The 13,045-nt window shown below is 41.7% G+C and overlaps 2 protein-coding genes across 2 annotated transcripts; both read left to right on the top strand.

Annotated features, from left to right (window-relative positions):
• Positions 1-96: 96 nt before the first annotated feature.
• gxylt2 (glucoside xylosyltransferase 2) lies at positions 97-6,458 on the top strand. The gene is made up of 7 exons (XM_037251779.1): positions 97-544; positions 3,064-3,250; positions 3,862-3,993; positions 4,507-4,758; positions 4,912-5,035; positions 5,222-5,394; positions 5,913-6,458. The coding sequence occupies exons 1-7, from the start codon at positions 261-263 to the stop codon at positions 6,087-6,089; spliced, it is 1,329 nt and encodes a 442-aa protein (XP_037107674.1). The 5' UTR covers positions 97-260; the 3' UTR covers positions 6,090-6,458.
• An 843-nt stretch (positions 6,459-7,301) lies between these two features.
• On the top strand, positions 7,302-11,307 carry ppp4r2b (protein phosphatase 4, regulatory subunit 2b). The gene is made up of 9 exons (XM_037251778.1): positions 7,302-7,456; positions 8,071-8,152; positions 8,248-8,418; positions 8,732-8,825; positions 8,904-8,941; positions 9,022-9,096; positions 9,191-9,337; positions 9,414-9,718; positions 9,881-11,307. Exons 1-9 carry the CDS (start codon positions 7,423-7,425, stop codon positions 10,267-10,269), a joined length of 1,335 nt encoding a protein of 444 aa, XP_037107673.1. The 5' UTR covers positions 7,302-7,422; the 3' UTR covers positions 10,270-11,307.
• The last annotated feature ends 1,738 nt before the right edge of the window (positions 11,308-13,045 follow it).

The raw sequence follows: 13,045 nt of genomic DNA, 5'->3' as shown, positions 1-13,045 counted from the left end.
AAAAAAAAGACCCGTTTTGAAATAGATGCGGTAGTACTGCTTTGTTTACGGTAAAGATGGACAGACCACGCCCCCGCCGTGTAACTTAATGGGCTGAGAGAGAGAGTCCTCTCCGCTCTCCATCATCGTCATGATGAGCAGCATCGGATTCCAACCGAGGATACGCAACAAAATGTCAACTCTGGCGACTCTCCCTCCACCGCAGACAACATGAGCAAAGTCCTGCGTGCTCCTTCCCCCCGGAACACGTCGCTCTCGCCATGCGGATCCACTGCAAAGTAGTTGTGATCGCTCTGTGTTTCGGAGTTGTCCTACTTTTCTACTTTTGGGGAGGCAATGTCGCGGACGGTCCGCTGGAGAAAGAAGTTGCGGTGGAGGGGAGCAGGAACTCTTTTCCGTCGTCGGTCAAGCGCGATCATGATGTTGGTTCAAAGTTGGTGAGGAGATCTCCCACGGTGCCCGGGGTACGCTCAAAAGATCTCCCTAAGGGACGAAATAACGCTAACAAAGTGATTAAGCGAGGGGGAAACGTCAACGCAAAGAGGTGAAGCAAATTTTCTTTCTCCGAGAGATCCTTCCTTCCACGTTTGCATGTGGGCGCATCCAATTTCAAAGATAATGTTACTACTAGCGCATACACAGTTTACACTAACCAATGTCGGCTTGGTTTACTGTAACTGAGAATCCCGCTGTTGTAATTAAATGTCTGACGCGAATGTAGTAGAATACGTGATTAATATGTGGAGGGGTGGTTATTTATTTTCACAGAGGGCACGGTGATGTTGCCGATGACCTCGAAGCCTTGCTCGGATCACCTTTTGACCTTTAAATTTAAAATCGACCCTGGGAAAGAAAATCCCCATAATACATATGTTTAATGTATCTATTATTATTATTATTACTATTATCATTATTATTATTACTGTTATCATTATTATTATTATTATTACTTTGTAATTAGACATACCTGCTTTTTTGTGTAGTTGGCATTGTCAAGATTGACATTGACAAGAGTCTGTTTTTAATTCTACAAAAAAATGAACAAATGAATGGATGAGAACAATAGTCTCGAGTACGATATTTTCGTGGAATCTGCCGATATCAGCCACAGATGCTAAACACTTACATGCAGCAGACACTTACAGACAGGTAACACCTGCACTGGTGATATCTAATACAAGAGCACTATATAAAAATGTAGTTGCTTTGTCATTGCAGTAATAAACATGTTGATAAATCGGAAAAACTGACAGTGCCTTGTTGTCAGCTTCGATTGGTTGAAAATACAGGAAATGACCTTGCATCTGCTCAGAATTTGTCGATTTGCGCAATTCAAGGGTGGAGCCATTGAATTGTACCAGTTTCCTACTATACTGTATAGCCTACAGCAGCTATAGGCTCCTTCAAAGCCTGTAGACTCCTACTCTGCCACCAGGCAATATGTATTCTCCTCCAAAGCCCGACTGCAGGTTGGAGACACTGCTGCTGAGATAAAAGCCATCAGGGCCTTTCACTGAGAAAGGACCTTTGTGTCCGCCCAGAAGCCACACTCTTCCATGTGTGCTCGGCGCTGATAAGGGAAATAAGGTGGAGGGGGTGTCATTCGGTGCCGTTAAAAAAATAAAAATAAACACGGGACTTCTGTGGTTGGAGACACATACAGAGCACTGAGTCAAAGCATTTGCAGTGACTCTTTAGTCACACTTTAAAACAGGAATGAATACACACATAAGATGTTGTCTATGATTGCTCCAATCTAGCATGTGTTTCTCACACCGATTTACATTTTCATCTTTCAAAATGAGCCGGCCTGTTTCCTGGCAATACGCTCAATCGACAAACATCCCTGTTTTTGCAAGTCCTATCATTTCCTCTCGACACATTGCACGGCTTCCTCTGGCTAAAAATACAGTGTGGAGCTCCATCTGCCCAGCCAGGCTCAATACATTACACGTCTCATGCCATCAATCACACAATCACCCCGTTTATGAAATGCTAGACGAAAAAGTGTTGTTTCAAGTTTTGGCTGATCAGTTTCTAAGCAGTTATTGCACAGAGGGATGACTGAAGTTTGTAAGTTGAAATGTACCTCGTAGTCTGGCACAGTACATAACTGAATTGCAGTACTCTCATTGTCATTGATGTTGTTTGACTTTGGTTTTTTTTTGTCCATTGTGCTGATTTGAAGCCAACGCCAGTTTTGTACTTACTCAGCAGCAGGCATTGAATTCATTCCTTTTGTTCCTCTGCTGAGCTTTTTGACAACTTCCAGATGTTAGGAACGAAGTCATGAAACAAACCCGTCATGTGTACTTTTGTTAATGAGACTCTTGGAAGAAAATAGAAGGTTTGTGTGTGTGCCTGCTTGCCAGTGTGCGTGTGTGATTTTTTTTTTTTTGCCTGACCTCGTGCAACATCTTTTTCTAATCGTTGACAGAAATCGGGACTTAAATCATCTTGCTGGCGAGTAGGATTGTGTTTTGTTCATGCTTGTCAAGGCATCATCATCATCCTTCAGGGTGTGACAAATTTCCCAACTTCACACTAATCCTAAACTATATTTCAACATTGTACCTCAGGTAGCCAGAATGGTGACGTGCTCAGAGGCAAAACCCTGCCAACATTCTCTCTTTTCAACTCATTTTAGGCTGATGATGCTTTCGAGGAAACATGATACCAAATGTTGTATTGAGAACATCCGGATGATCATTTTGATTGATTAAAAACAACAGGGAAAAAAACCAGCAGAGATTTTCTTTAGCCCCCCCCCCCAGCATTCGTGCAAATGTTTTTGCAGTGTAGTGGGAGATATATTTATACCGAATGTTTTGATTGAAATGTGGTAGTCGCACTGTGTAGCAATCTGCATCATCAAAAGGCAAAAATGAAGAGAAATGACGAGGCAGCGTGAAAAGTTTCACACATAAAACGCTGCACATGAAAAACAAAAGGAGATGGATGATGCCAAGGCAACGAACCACAGTAGGGAAAAAACGATCAAAAACAAAATAGCACAAAAACACAGAAACAAAAACCAGTGTCTCTTTATTTGTGTATTTTTAGGAAAACGGGACGTGCGACGGCCAGGCGCCCTCGCAAAGAGGAATTCATGCACTTGGCCATGGTGGCATGTGGAAATCGTGTCGAGGAGACCTCGACGCTCATCAAATCGGCTGTCCTGTTCAGCCTGAAGAAGATCAAGGTTCATATTTTTGCTGAGGACCCGTTGATCCCTCAGTTTAAAGAAATGGTAGGCCGCCTCAGGAATCCGTTAACCAATTAGATATTATTTCGATGTATTCACTTGGATTTTGACTTGGCAAAAAAGAAAATTGACAAAAAACATTTCCTTGCAGGGAGCTAACGTTCACTCCGGTGGGTAATATATGACATCAAGATCGGAACGTTTAGAAGCGTGCTTTCAGAGCTTCTCAGGCTGTCACATTAGTCTTTTATCGCTACACTTAAGTGTAATCTATCACCTGACCAACCTGCTGTGCTCCACCAACGCGCATCAATTCAATGTCACCTTTAGAGAGGAGCCAAAAAAAGATCTGAGACGTACGCTAATTGCGACAAAGGTTTCGGGACGTAAATTTAATCAGCGGCTGCTTTGACCCAGTTTTTCCCCATCAAACCTCAAAGCTTCAATTGTTTTGGACAATTGTGTTTTCAGCTTGTTGGAATTTTTTTTTAAAATGTCCCAACAGGCTAAAGCATTTAAATTGAAAGGTAACCAGTTCTTTAGGATAAATGTGATGGGCTTAAACTGTTCAATTGGTAATTATAGTTGACAGGACACTGGATGATGTCACCCGAAAAATATGCACGTGTACGTTGAAGAAGTTGCATCTCTCGCAGTTCCGCCAGTGGCCTGGATTTATCACCGCCAAGTTCAAGTACAACCTGTACCCAATCACCTTCTCAGTGGGGAACGCCGACGAATGGAAGAAGCTCTTCAAGCCGTGCGCCGCTCAGAGACTCTTTCTTCCTGTAAGGCGGCAACATTTTTTTATTACGCTGTGCATAATGTGATTTAAATCCTCATAACTGAACGCTCCTTTGATTTATGTCCCCCCCCCAAGCTCATCACTCTAATAACTTAGTGTGTGCTTATTGATGAGTTTTTATGTGAAATGAACAGTCTCATGGGGCTGGACTGAGTCATTTCATCAAGTGGAAAGCTGCGCGCCGTATTGATTTTCCTTTTCAGCTGGTGTTCATGGAAATAGCAACGGCGTGACATAATGAATATATTGCAGGATGGCCAAATCCAACAACCTATTTCTCTTCCTACAAACGAGTCAATATACTGTAAGACCATTTTCCGCTTAATCGGGAAAGACTAATCAAGAATGTGATGAGCTTTTGAATGATTTTTTTTTACAAAAAATCTGATGAATGTGCTTCAGCACGCTCTTGTGCATTTTGGGCTCGTCCAGGTTAGCAACAAGGCCTCGCTCAGCTTGCCTTTTGTGATGTTTACATCTTGTATTTCCTCCGCAGGTCATCCTCAAGGACGTGGACTCGTTGCTATACGTGGACACCGATGTGCTGTTCCTGCGACCCATGGATGATATCTGGAGAATGCTCAAGTCCTTCAACAGCAGTCAGCTGGCAGCAATGGCTCCGGAGCACGAGATCCCCAAGATCGGCTGGTACAGCCGCTTTGCACGGCATCCTTTCTACGGCATCTCAGGGGTCAACTCGGGTGTCATGCTGATGAATCTCACAAGAATCCGCAGCACATTGTTCAAGGTCAGGCCAAAATATTGCCGGAAGCTTTGCGATTACCACGCGAGCATCACAGACTTCAATAAGCCGGAATTCAAATGCATTTCTTTGATGATTTGTTTTGTGGTAAAAAGTAGCCATGGAGTTGTGCGTCAGTAGACTGTGTTGATATTTCAGAATGGCATGATCGCCACTGGCCTATCCTGGGAGGAACTTTTGCACCCACTTTATCAGAAATACAAGAACCACATCACATGGGGAGATCAGGACCTCCTCAACATTATATTTCACTACAATCCAGGTAGTGTCAGAAACCTGATACATATATAATTAGCATTTCTTTGCAATATACAGTTTATTTTAATTTCAGGTTGAATTATGCATGGACATATTTTCAAATTCTTCCAATATATTTTCTCCCCTGACTTATAACAGTGTGTATTGCACCTCCCACAGATTTGAATCATTTTGTTTTTGTCTTTGCCAGAGTGTCTATTCATCTTCCCTTGCCAGTGGAACTACAGGCCCGATCACTGTATGTACGGGAGTAACTGCAAAGGAGCTGAAGAGGACGGTGTGTCCATCCTCCATGGCAACCGGGGAGTCTATCATGATGAGAAGCAGCCGGCGTTCAAAGTAGTTTATGATGGAATACGTGATGTAAGTATCTTGGAGGATCTACGTTTTACTGTTGGAACTCTCCCAAATGCACCCAAAATTGGATAAGCATGACTGAATAACACAAACAGAATCTGTAATACCACACAAGACTGGCACTGAATCTTAATTTGCAGTCCATCGACACTCCCCTTGTAATAGTGTTTTGTTTTATTGAAATTTATCAGGGGCGTGTTCACTCTAATTTGTTCGCCAAGGCTGATTTTTTTTTTTCTCACGCAGTAGAATCCAACATGTTACAATTTCAAACTGCCTGCATAACATATTGAGATGAGTTCTTTGAGCTGAGCTGCTAAATATATAACGTACACCACGATGCAACTTTAACTTGTGTAAAAAAATAAATGAATCTGTTTTTGTGACTGGAGCGCCTTTCTACCCTGCTGGCAAGCATATCACGAGAGTAGCGATCCCGTCACGCTGATGGAATCTGTAAATAACATAATTGTTGCTAGTATTAATAATTTAAAAAAGAAACAGTTTTGCTGATCTCGTTGCAGTTCCCCTTTGACGACAACATGTTCCAGTCACTCTTCTATCCCATCCAGGCCAAATTCTTAGACACGGTCAACACGCTATGTGGTCGAATCCCACAAGTCTTCCTGAAGCAGATAGAAAAGACCATGAGGAAAGTATTTGAGGAGAATGTGATTCGACATATCAGGCCACACGACTGACTGTCTGTGCCATGGACTTCCTCTCAATGTGACCGACCACGGGGCCTTGGACCACTTTGTGAAAACACTTTCCTGAACTGTGGTTATGAACAGGAATGTTTTTCTTGTGACCATTTTCTTATGTTCACTACTCATGTCAACGTTGTGGTCGGACAACTTTTGATTTATATTATTGTGCACTACCAAAATGGAAAGGATGTATTTTTTTTCCTCATGAATTCATCTCAGTAATTACACCTGATTGTTGGGCACAATGTTATTTTTGTCATTAACTTGACCAAAAAACATTCATGTGCTAACAGAGCTATCCTCTAAAAGAAAGTCCACTTATGAAATTGGAGGGTTATTTAGCAAAGTGTGAATGTTGTACGAAAATGGGCTTGCACCCCTGTGGTTGGTGACCCTGCCCTGACCGGAGTATTAAACTACAGCACAAATGCAGCTGTAGAGTTTTATGTTACATGTGGAATATTGAAATGCACTTTGGATATTATGTTTTAGTGAAGGACTGAGTAACATTACGTCCATTTGGCACTCTGTTCAAATGGATCATAACCAAAAGTGCAAGCGTTTGAAAGAACTGCAGCAGTCATATGAATGTTGTCTGTCGTGTTTACTCTCAACAAAATGAACTCGTATGATATTTGTCTTTGAAAGGGATACATTTGTTTTCTTTGTTGTATTGTACCTTACATTTCATTTCATTGTGATGACAGTCTATTTAATCATTCAAACTGGAACCTGATCAGGCTTGGACAGTCAAAATGTGTTTTTGAATAAAACAAAGAAAAGGAATGAGCCTCAGTGGCATGATTTATTGGAATGTCAATGAAGTAATGGTGATAATAGGTGAGACTATCTTCGTTTGATGCATCAATTTGTTTTATTCTATGTTGCATTACACTTTTTTAAGTTTACGCAGTTTATCAATAGACAGATGAATAATGTATGGATTAACGGGTTAAAAGTGGTATTACTAATACACTGGGTTTAAAATGTAGATTACTGAATACAGCCAACGTTTGTATATGTACACAACAAATTTGTATACAAACTAGCATAAATTACGTAATTGTCGTCAAATACATTTGTTGATGCGTCATTGGTTAGCTTGTGTGTATTAGCATGATTGACAACCCCACGCTTAATTTGTATTTAATTTTAGTCTGGTTGCCTTTCACTTGCGTTTTTCAGGCAGTGACCTCACGGCGCCATATTAATATGCTTCCTCCCTCCCTCCCCCTCGCTTGCTCAATGTTAGCTTAGCACTAGCTAGCAGCTCGCTGCCAGTCTGCTTCTCACATCCACTGGACTGACAGAGGGCAACGGCGTGATGGAAATTGACTCGCTTCAAGAGGCGCTCATAGGTTTGTTTGCTTGCTCGAGGATATTTTCATAGTCGCCGGTGCTTTGCTATCCGTGTGCTCGTGTGATGTTCGTCTGGCTGAACGAACGACAAAGTGATTGGAGCGCACAGGCTAATGTAGCTGGCTAGCCGCTGCTCGTCACTAGCTAACATTTGAAGCCGTTCCACGAAAATTAATGGTTCGCTCTCTGGCGATTGCTCAGGAAAGATCACTAATATTTGCTTTTAGTTTACCCACCAGTTCGAATGCCGTTCTGTCGGTGGCTCAAAACTTGTATGCTAAAAATAAAAAAGAATGCCAAGCCAAGATGAAGTTATTCAACAGTCGTTTGCCGGCTACGCTGTTTGAGCATTTAAGTTAAGCTAATGAGCTAGCTCGAACTGTATGTCATCCACTTAGTACGACATGTACCTAAGCACTATTTTAAAAAACGATCAGAGTTGACCACACCATCAATTACATTTACGTTCCCAAAGCGGCAGAATATTGTCGGTGTTACGTATGGATGATTAGTAATTACCTAATAATCACCGGCTATGGATATTGAAGGGCATTTTTCTGTTTTGTGACGTATATTTATAGTAATTGACTCAGTTGTCCCTGTCTTTCTTCAGACTTTGAGAAGAAAACGAAAAGGGAGCCATGTCCTATATTGGAACAGTTTTTATGTCACGTCGCCAAGACTGGAGAAACCATGTAAAAGAATATTACATTCTTCTCTGTAATACATACAACGTGCTTATTATACTTTGTCACCAGTGTCTAAAGCTACTTTCCCCCATTCCCTCTAGGGTCCAATGGTCTCAGTTTAAGAACTACTTTCTTTTTAAATTAGAAAAGGTCATGGATGATTTCAGAGCCTCAGCTCCTGAGCAAAGAGGCCCCGCTAATCCCAATGTGGAGTCAATTCCATTTGATGACATGAAAGAAAGAATCCTGAAGATTGTTGAGGGATATAACGGGTAGGTAGCCATTTAATGTGGTATTACATAATTCAGATTTCCGACAATGCCAAGTCCCGATCCAATACCTTTGTAATGCAGTAAGGACAGGGTGTGTGAAATGGATATTCTTTAGAATAATATAATAAAATGTGTCAACTAATGCACCTGTATTCTCAGTGTTGTTGAGTATTTGAGAGACATTGCTCCAATTCATTTATCGTGCGTGACCATAGAAATGTGCAAAGTCAAAGACTGCAAATAGTATACATATGGCTTTTGTGACTCAAGAAATGCACCGGAAGGTGGTCATTTGTTGTTTTCCTCATTTCAGAATTCCATTCACCATACAACGCTTGTGTGAGTTACTCACAGAACCCAAGAAGAACTACAAAGGAACGGATAAATTTCTTCGGGGTGTGGAGAAGGTCAGTGATAAACGTGGGAATAATTTTTGCTCCTTTACTGGAAACTAAGTCTGACTTACTGACTTTATTTTCATCTAGAACGTCATGGTGGTGAGCTGTGTTCATCCAACGTCAGAGTAAGGATAAGCCATCAAAAGCGCAAAATGTTGTGAAACCTAACTTTGTTGTGACTTGAGTGTTGCCCCTTTGCTTGCAGAAAAAACGGATGCAGTGCCGTCAATAGAATGAATGGAGTAATGCTTCCTGGGAACACTGCTTCCTTCACAGAGAGGTCGGGCTCGAGACCGTTCTCCTTAGCGCAGTTTTAACGTATCGTAATTACGGTCGTCAATGGCATTGTATTCCTGTCCTTTTGGTATTTTTAGAAAAATAAACGGTCCGGGAACTCCACGGCCGCTCAACCGACCAAAGTTATCGCTAGCCAACTCCCTTGCAGCTAACGGCCTGCCCGACAGCACAGAAAACAAAGACCTCCAAACGGACCAAGAAAGTGTTAAAGGTGTTTCTGGAAGGTATGTCTGAATGTGTGCAATACAATCCCCTTGCTCCTTGCTTAAATCCATACCGTTATCTAACCTTTTGCTTTAGTGAGGTGTCGGCCTTGGGAGATAGCCCGGGGAGTACGGTAAAGAACAAACATTCTGATACAGAAGAGGACATGGAATCTGAGCAGTTGGAGGTGAAGAGACTTAAGTTTGGTGAGGAGGAGGAGGATGAGGAGGAGGAAGATGAAGAGGATGAAGAGTATGTAGAAGAAGAGCAGGAAGTGGAAACGCCAAAGCCCTTAAATGCCACTTGCCTCTCCAAAGAAGCAGAAGCTATGGTCCAAGACCAAGTTGAGAAAGTCACTTTCAAGGAAACCTCTTGCGGTGATACAGCCGTTGAAGACCAAGGTTTGTGTTTCAATGATTTTTACATAGTTCCCCTAAAATTGCTCACAAAACTCATAAGGTGGTAATAAACGACTATCAAATCACAATTTAGTACTATATACTTTTTGCACCTTGGCATGGATACGTCTTTGATACTGACTGCACATTGTCTCACTGTTACAGAACCAACAAGCAGCACTCAGGCTGAAGCATGTCCAGACTCTAGCCCGGATGGAAAGCAGGCTGAAAGGGAGGTGGTGGCGGGATGCGGATCACAGCGCGAAGTCACCGACATGGATCAAACGGAGCAGTCGGCATCTGCTTGTGATGCCACCAGCCCAGAGACCAGTGCGGACAGCGAGGACAGTCACGGTGACCCAGTCAGCAGTAGCTGTAGTAGCACCAGCGGCAGCAATAGTAGCAGTTGTAGCACCGACGAGAGTGGAGAAGGGGCCCATGAAGACGTCGGGCCCACTCCATCCAGTAGTACCAACGAGCCAACTACAGAGGGCGCCATGGAAAGCGCCTGTGTGGACCCTGGAGCTGCTGACGAGCCCATGGAGCAGGACTAGACTGAAAGACCCCCACCCCCTCTCTCTCTCTCCCTCCACCCTGCAGTCATGTGACGCCACAAACCAGCTTGTCCTTGAATCCAGCTTGACTGTCACTGGGAATGAGGATGACTTCACCTCGTACACAAACACCTCGTCCGCTCTGCGACGTGCCTCCAAAATGGCTACCTGGCATTGATGTGATCAAACTATATACTGATACGAACTTTTTATCCCTTTTTTTTTTTTAACTGGAATATGTTAGTAATCCTTTTTTGCTTTCAGTGGCCTTTTTCACAGTTGGAGTTGTTTTTTTCTTTCTATATTAGTTTTCGTGGGCTGCGACGGTCATTTTCTTTTTGGTGCCACCCATTCCATTTAAGGCAGGATTGACACGATGCGCCAGATGACATGAGTCAGCTAATACGGCTGGCGGTTTTCTTTGCAAAGGTGCTGGAGTTGCGCATTGACCTGATCCCAATCCCCCGCCATTGCTTTTTTGAATTCACTTCTCTCCATCCTTGCGAAACGGGATGAATCTTTTCACGGTGTGTGCCATGATTGGAAAATAATTTTTGCTTGATACACTACCAATCTCACAGGATTATACGATCAGATGCTACATTGCGGAGTCCTCTGGAAAATGGCACGTGAATGCAGAGTCACCAATATTTATATGATCATTTCAGTCCTATTGATTATTTTCGGACTTTGTTTTTGTTTTGTCTGCCGGTTGTAGTTTCCAAAACCAGCTGTAATTACAAAGATGACGTCCGCTTTCTTTCTATCGTGATGTCACATTTGTTTCACCGACTGATTTCAAAGCAGTCGCCGGTTGCAGTTCTCCACCTTTTTCTGCAGCTGTACTTTTTGATATTTAGGATTTTCAATTTCTGTAAAGTAGATTTTTGTAGATTGTAATACAGTATGTGTTCACTGCCTTTGTGGAACCATATATAATTGTATAATTTCTGTGTATACTCTGAATGCTTTTGTTTTCAAATGGGGTATTCAGAAGCAGCAATAAATGTTAACATTTTTCTGTGTTGGTCCAAATCATATTTATCGTTTATCATTTTTTTCTTTCGCTTCATGAATGTCAACTATGTATACACTAGCATGCACAACCAAAAATTACATTCACTTTAACACTTGGCTTCGACAAAAAGAGATTCAAGGAGTCGGGAATTGGAAAAATGAATGCAGCAGAGTTGGGCGAGTCGAGACTTTGCGTCAGCCTAGCAACAAAGAGCTGTTGGATCCGTGGGGTTAAGTAGTTACGGGCTCGTCTCAACACAACTCGCCACTGAATGAAGCAAATCAAATCAGGAGCTTTGGAGATATGCTGGTGGGAATTCAAACACATAGCAGAAAGTCCAATAAAGTGAAGAATAATTTCTCTTGACCTCTGTGGGGGAAAAAAAAGGACATTAATACAAGCTACTGTTAGAATACAGGGGCCTTGTTTCCAGGGATACCAGCAGAGGTCAGGGGTATATTAAAATCAGCTTGACACCAAATGAACTTTGGACAGAACTTTCATTAGACAGGTAACCCCTCTTTTTTTTTAATTTTTAATTTTTTATTTTTTTTTATACAACGTCTCCACTGGACACTTTATTTTCATATGACCTTCCTCAACATGAGAATTTAAAAATTGACCCAAGGTCACATAAGTGCATGTTAATTGTTGAAGTGTAAACTTTGCCATTGGATATGGCGACACGATTAATATAAAAAGAAAACACTTGTATTAGAATTACATTTCATTTAATTGCAAATCGCTCTGATATGTCCGTGGTGAGATTATACCGGTCAATCCCTGTGTCATCCGAAAGAGGGCGCTGTGTAGTTTCCAAGCCTGACTAAGAAGCACTTACCTGTAATCAAACTGCAAATAGTCCTTATTCTTCTTGCCAGTGTTGTGACCATCGGTGTGCCTCCGAATGATCTTCCTTGAAAAGCAATTCAAAAAGAAATTTGAAATACAACCTTATTTTTCAATACTTTCTGTGCAGGAAAAAAAAAACAGAATCAGGAAATGTTATCACAACGGCAGTCATTTCATGAGTAGACAATATTATTTACACATTAAATACACATTTAAACATCAACAGCTGAAAATGCATGTACCCATTTGCTATAGCAACAGTAAGCAGAATTTTTATTTCACTACTGAATTTGTAGGAATTCCAAATATAGGTCATATGCTGTCCACATAAAATGATCAAAATGAAATCTTACCAATTGGTCAGGTTGTGGTTTTTCTGTAAGATTGACCACACACTAATAAAGTCCAATTATTAATTTTACCCAACGTGGTTCTGATTCTGTATAAACCCCTCCCCTGTCCCTCCTCACAACCACTCTGAGTAATGGCACTGAAGGGCCTTGTTTATACAGCCTAATGCTTTTAGAGGCCATTATCAGAGTTATGATCTGGTCTTTGCACCAGGTTGTAAAGAGTGTGAACACGAGACTAATAAAGGTGCAATTACCCCAACTGAGTGTACGTGTGCTAATATTGTATATGAGCATTGTGCAGCTGGTGGAGGTGGGCTCCTTAGATGCTTTATGATGATCATAATGGATTGTTTGGCCACACCAGAGAGCAACACAGAGTATTTGGCCCTGTCAGAGCCAAAATACAGTGTCTCAGATCACAAATAGGAACATAAAAATCTACTTGGTTTCCATTTGGACCAATGTGCAAAACTAGTGTTTTATCAAGTCGTTGAGTGTTCATTAATAAAAAAAAAGCAGTGTGTCAAGTCTACCCATGTACAATGAATTAATG

The sequence above is a fragment of the Syngnathus acus genome, chromosome 5 (genome assembly GCF_901709675.1).
Source record: "Syngnathus acus chromosome 5, fSynAcu1.2, whole genome shotgun sequence".
NCBI lineage: Eukaryota > Metazoa > Chordata > Actinopteri > Syngnathiformes > Syngnathidae > Syngnathus > Syngnathus acus.
Note: the sequence above shows the minus strand (reverse complement) of the source record. Positions and strands in the feature narration are given on the sequence as shown.

Excerpts from the sequence above, each read along its gene's own strand:
- ppp4r2b (XM_037251778.1), top strand. The coding sequence starts at position 7,423 with ATGGAAATTGACTCGCTTCAAGAGGCGCTCATAG. Across the intron at positions 8,419-8,731 it reads ATTGTTGAGGGATATAACGG|AATTCCATTCACCATACAAC; the intron begins GTAGGTAGCCAT and ends TCCTCATTTCAG. Across the intron at positions 8,942-9,021 it reads TGTGTTCATCCAACGTCAGA|AAAAAACGGATGCAGTGCCG; the intron begins GTAAGGATAAGC and ends CTTTGCTTGCAG.
- gxylt2 (XM_037251779.1), top strand. The coding sequence starts at position 261 with ATGCGGATCCACTGCAAAGTAGTTGTGATCGCTCTGTGTTTCGGAGTT. Across the intron at positions 545-3,063 it reads GGAAACGTCAACGCAAAGAG|GAAAACGGGACGTGCGACGG; the intron begins GTGAAGCAAATT and ends GTGTATTTTTAG. Across the intron at positions 4,759-4,911 it reads TCCGCAGCACATTGTTCAAG|AATGGCATGATCGCCACTGG; the intron begins GTCAGGCCAAAA and ends TTGATATTTCAG.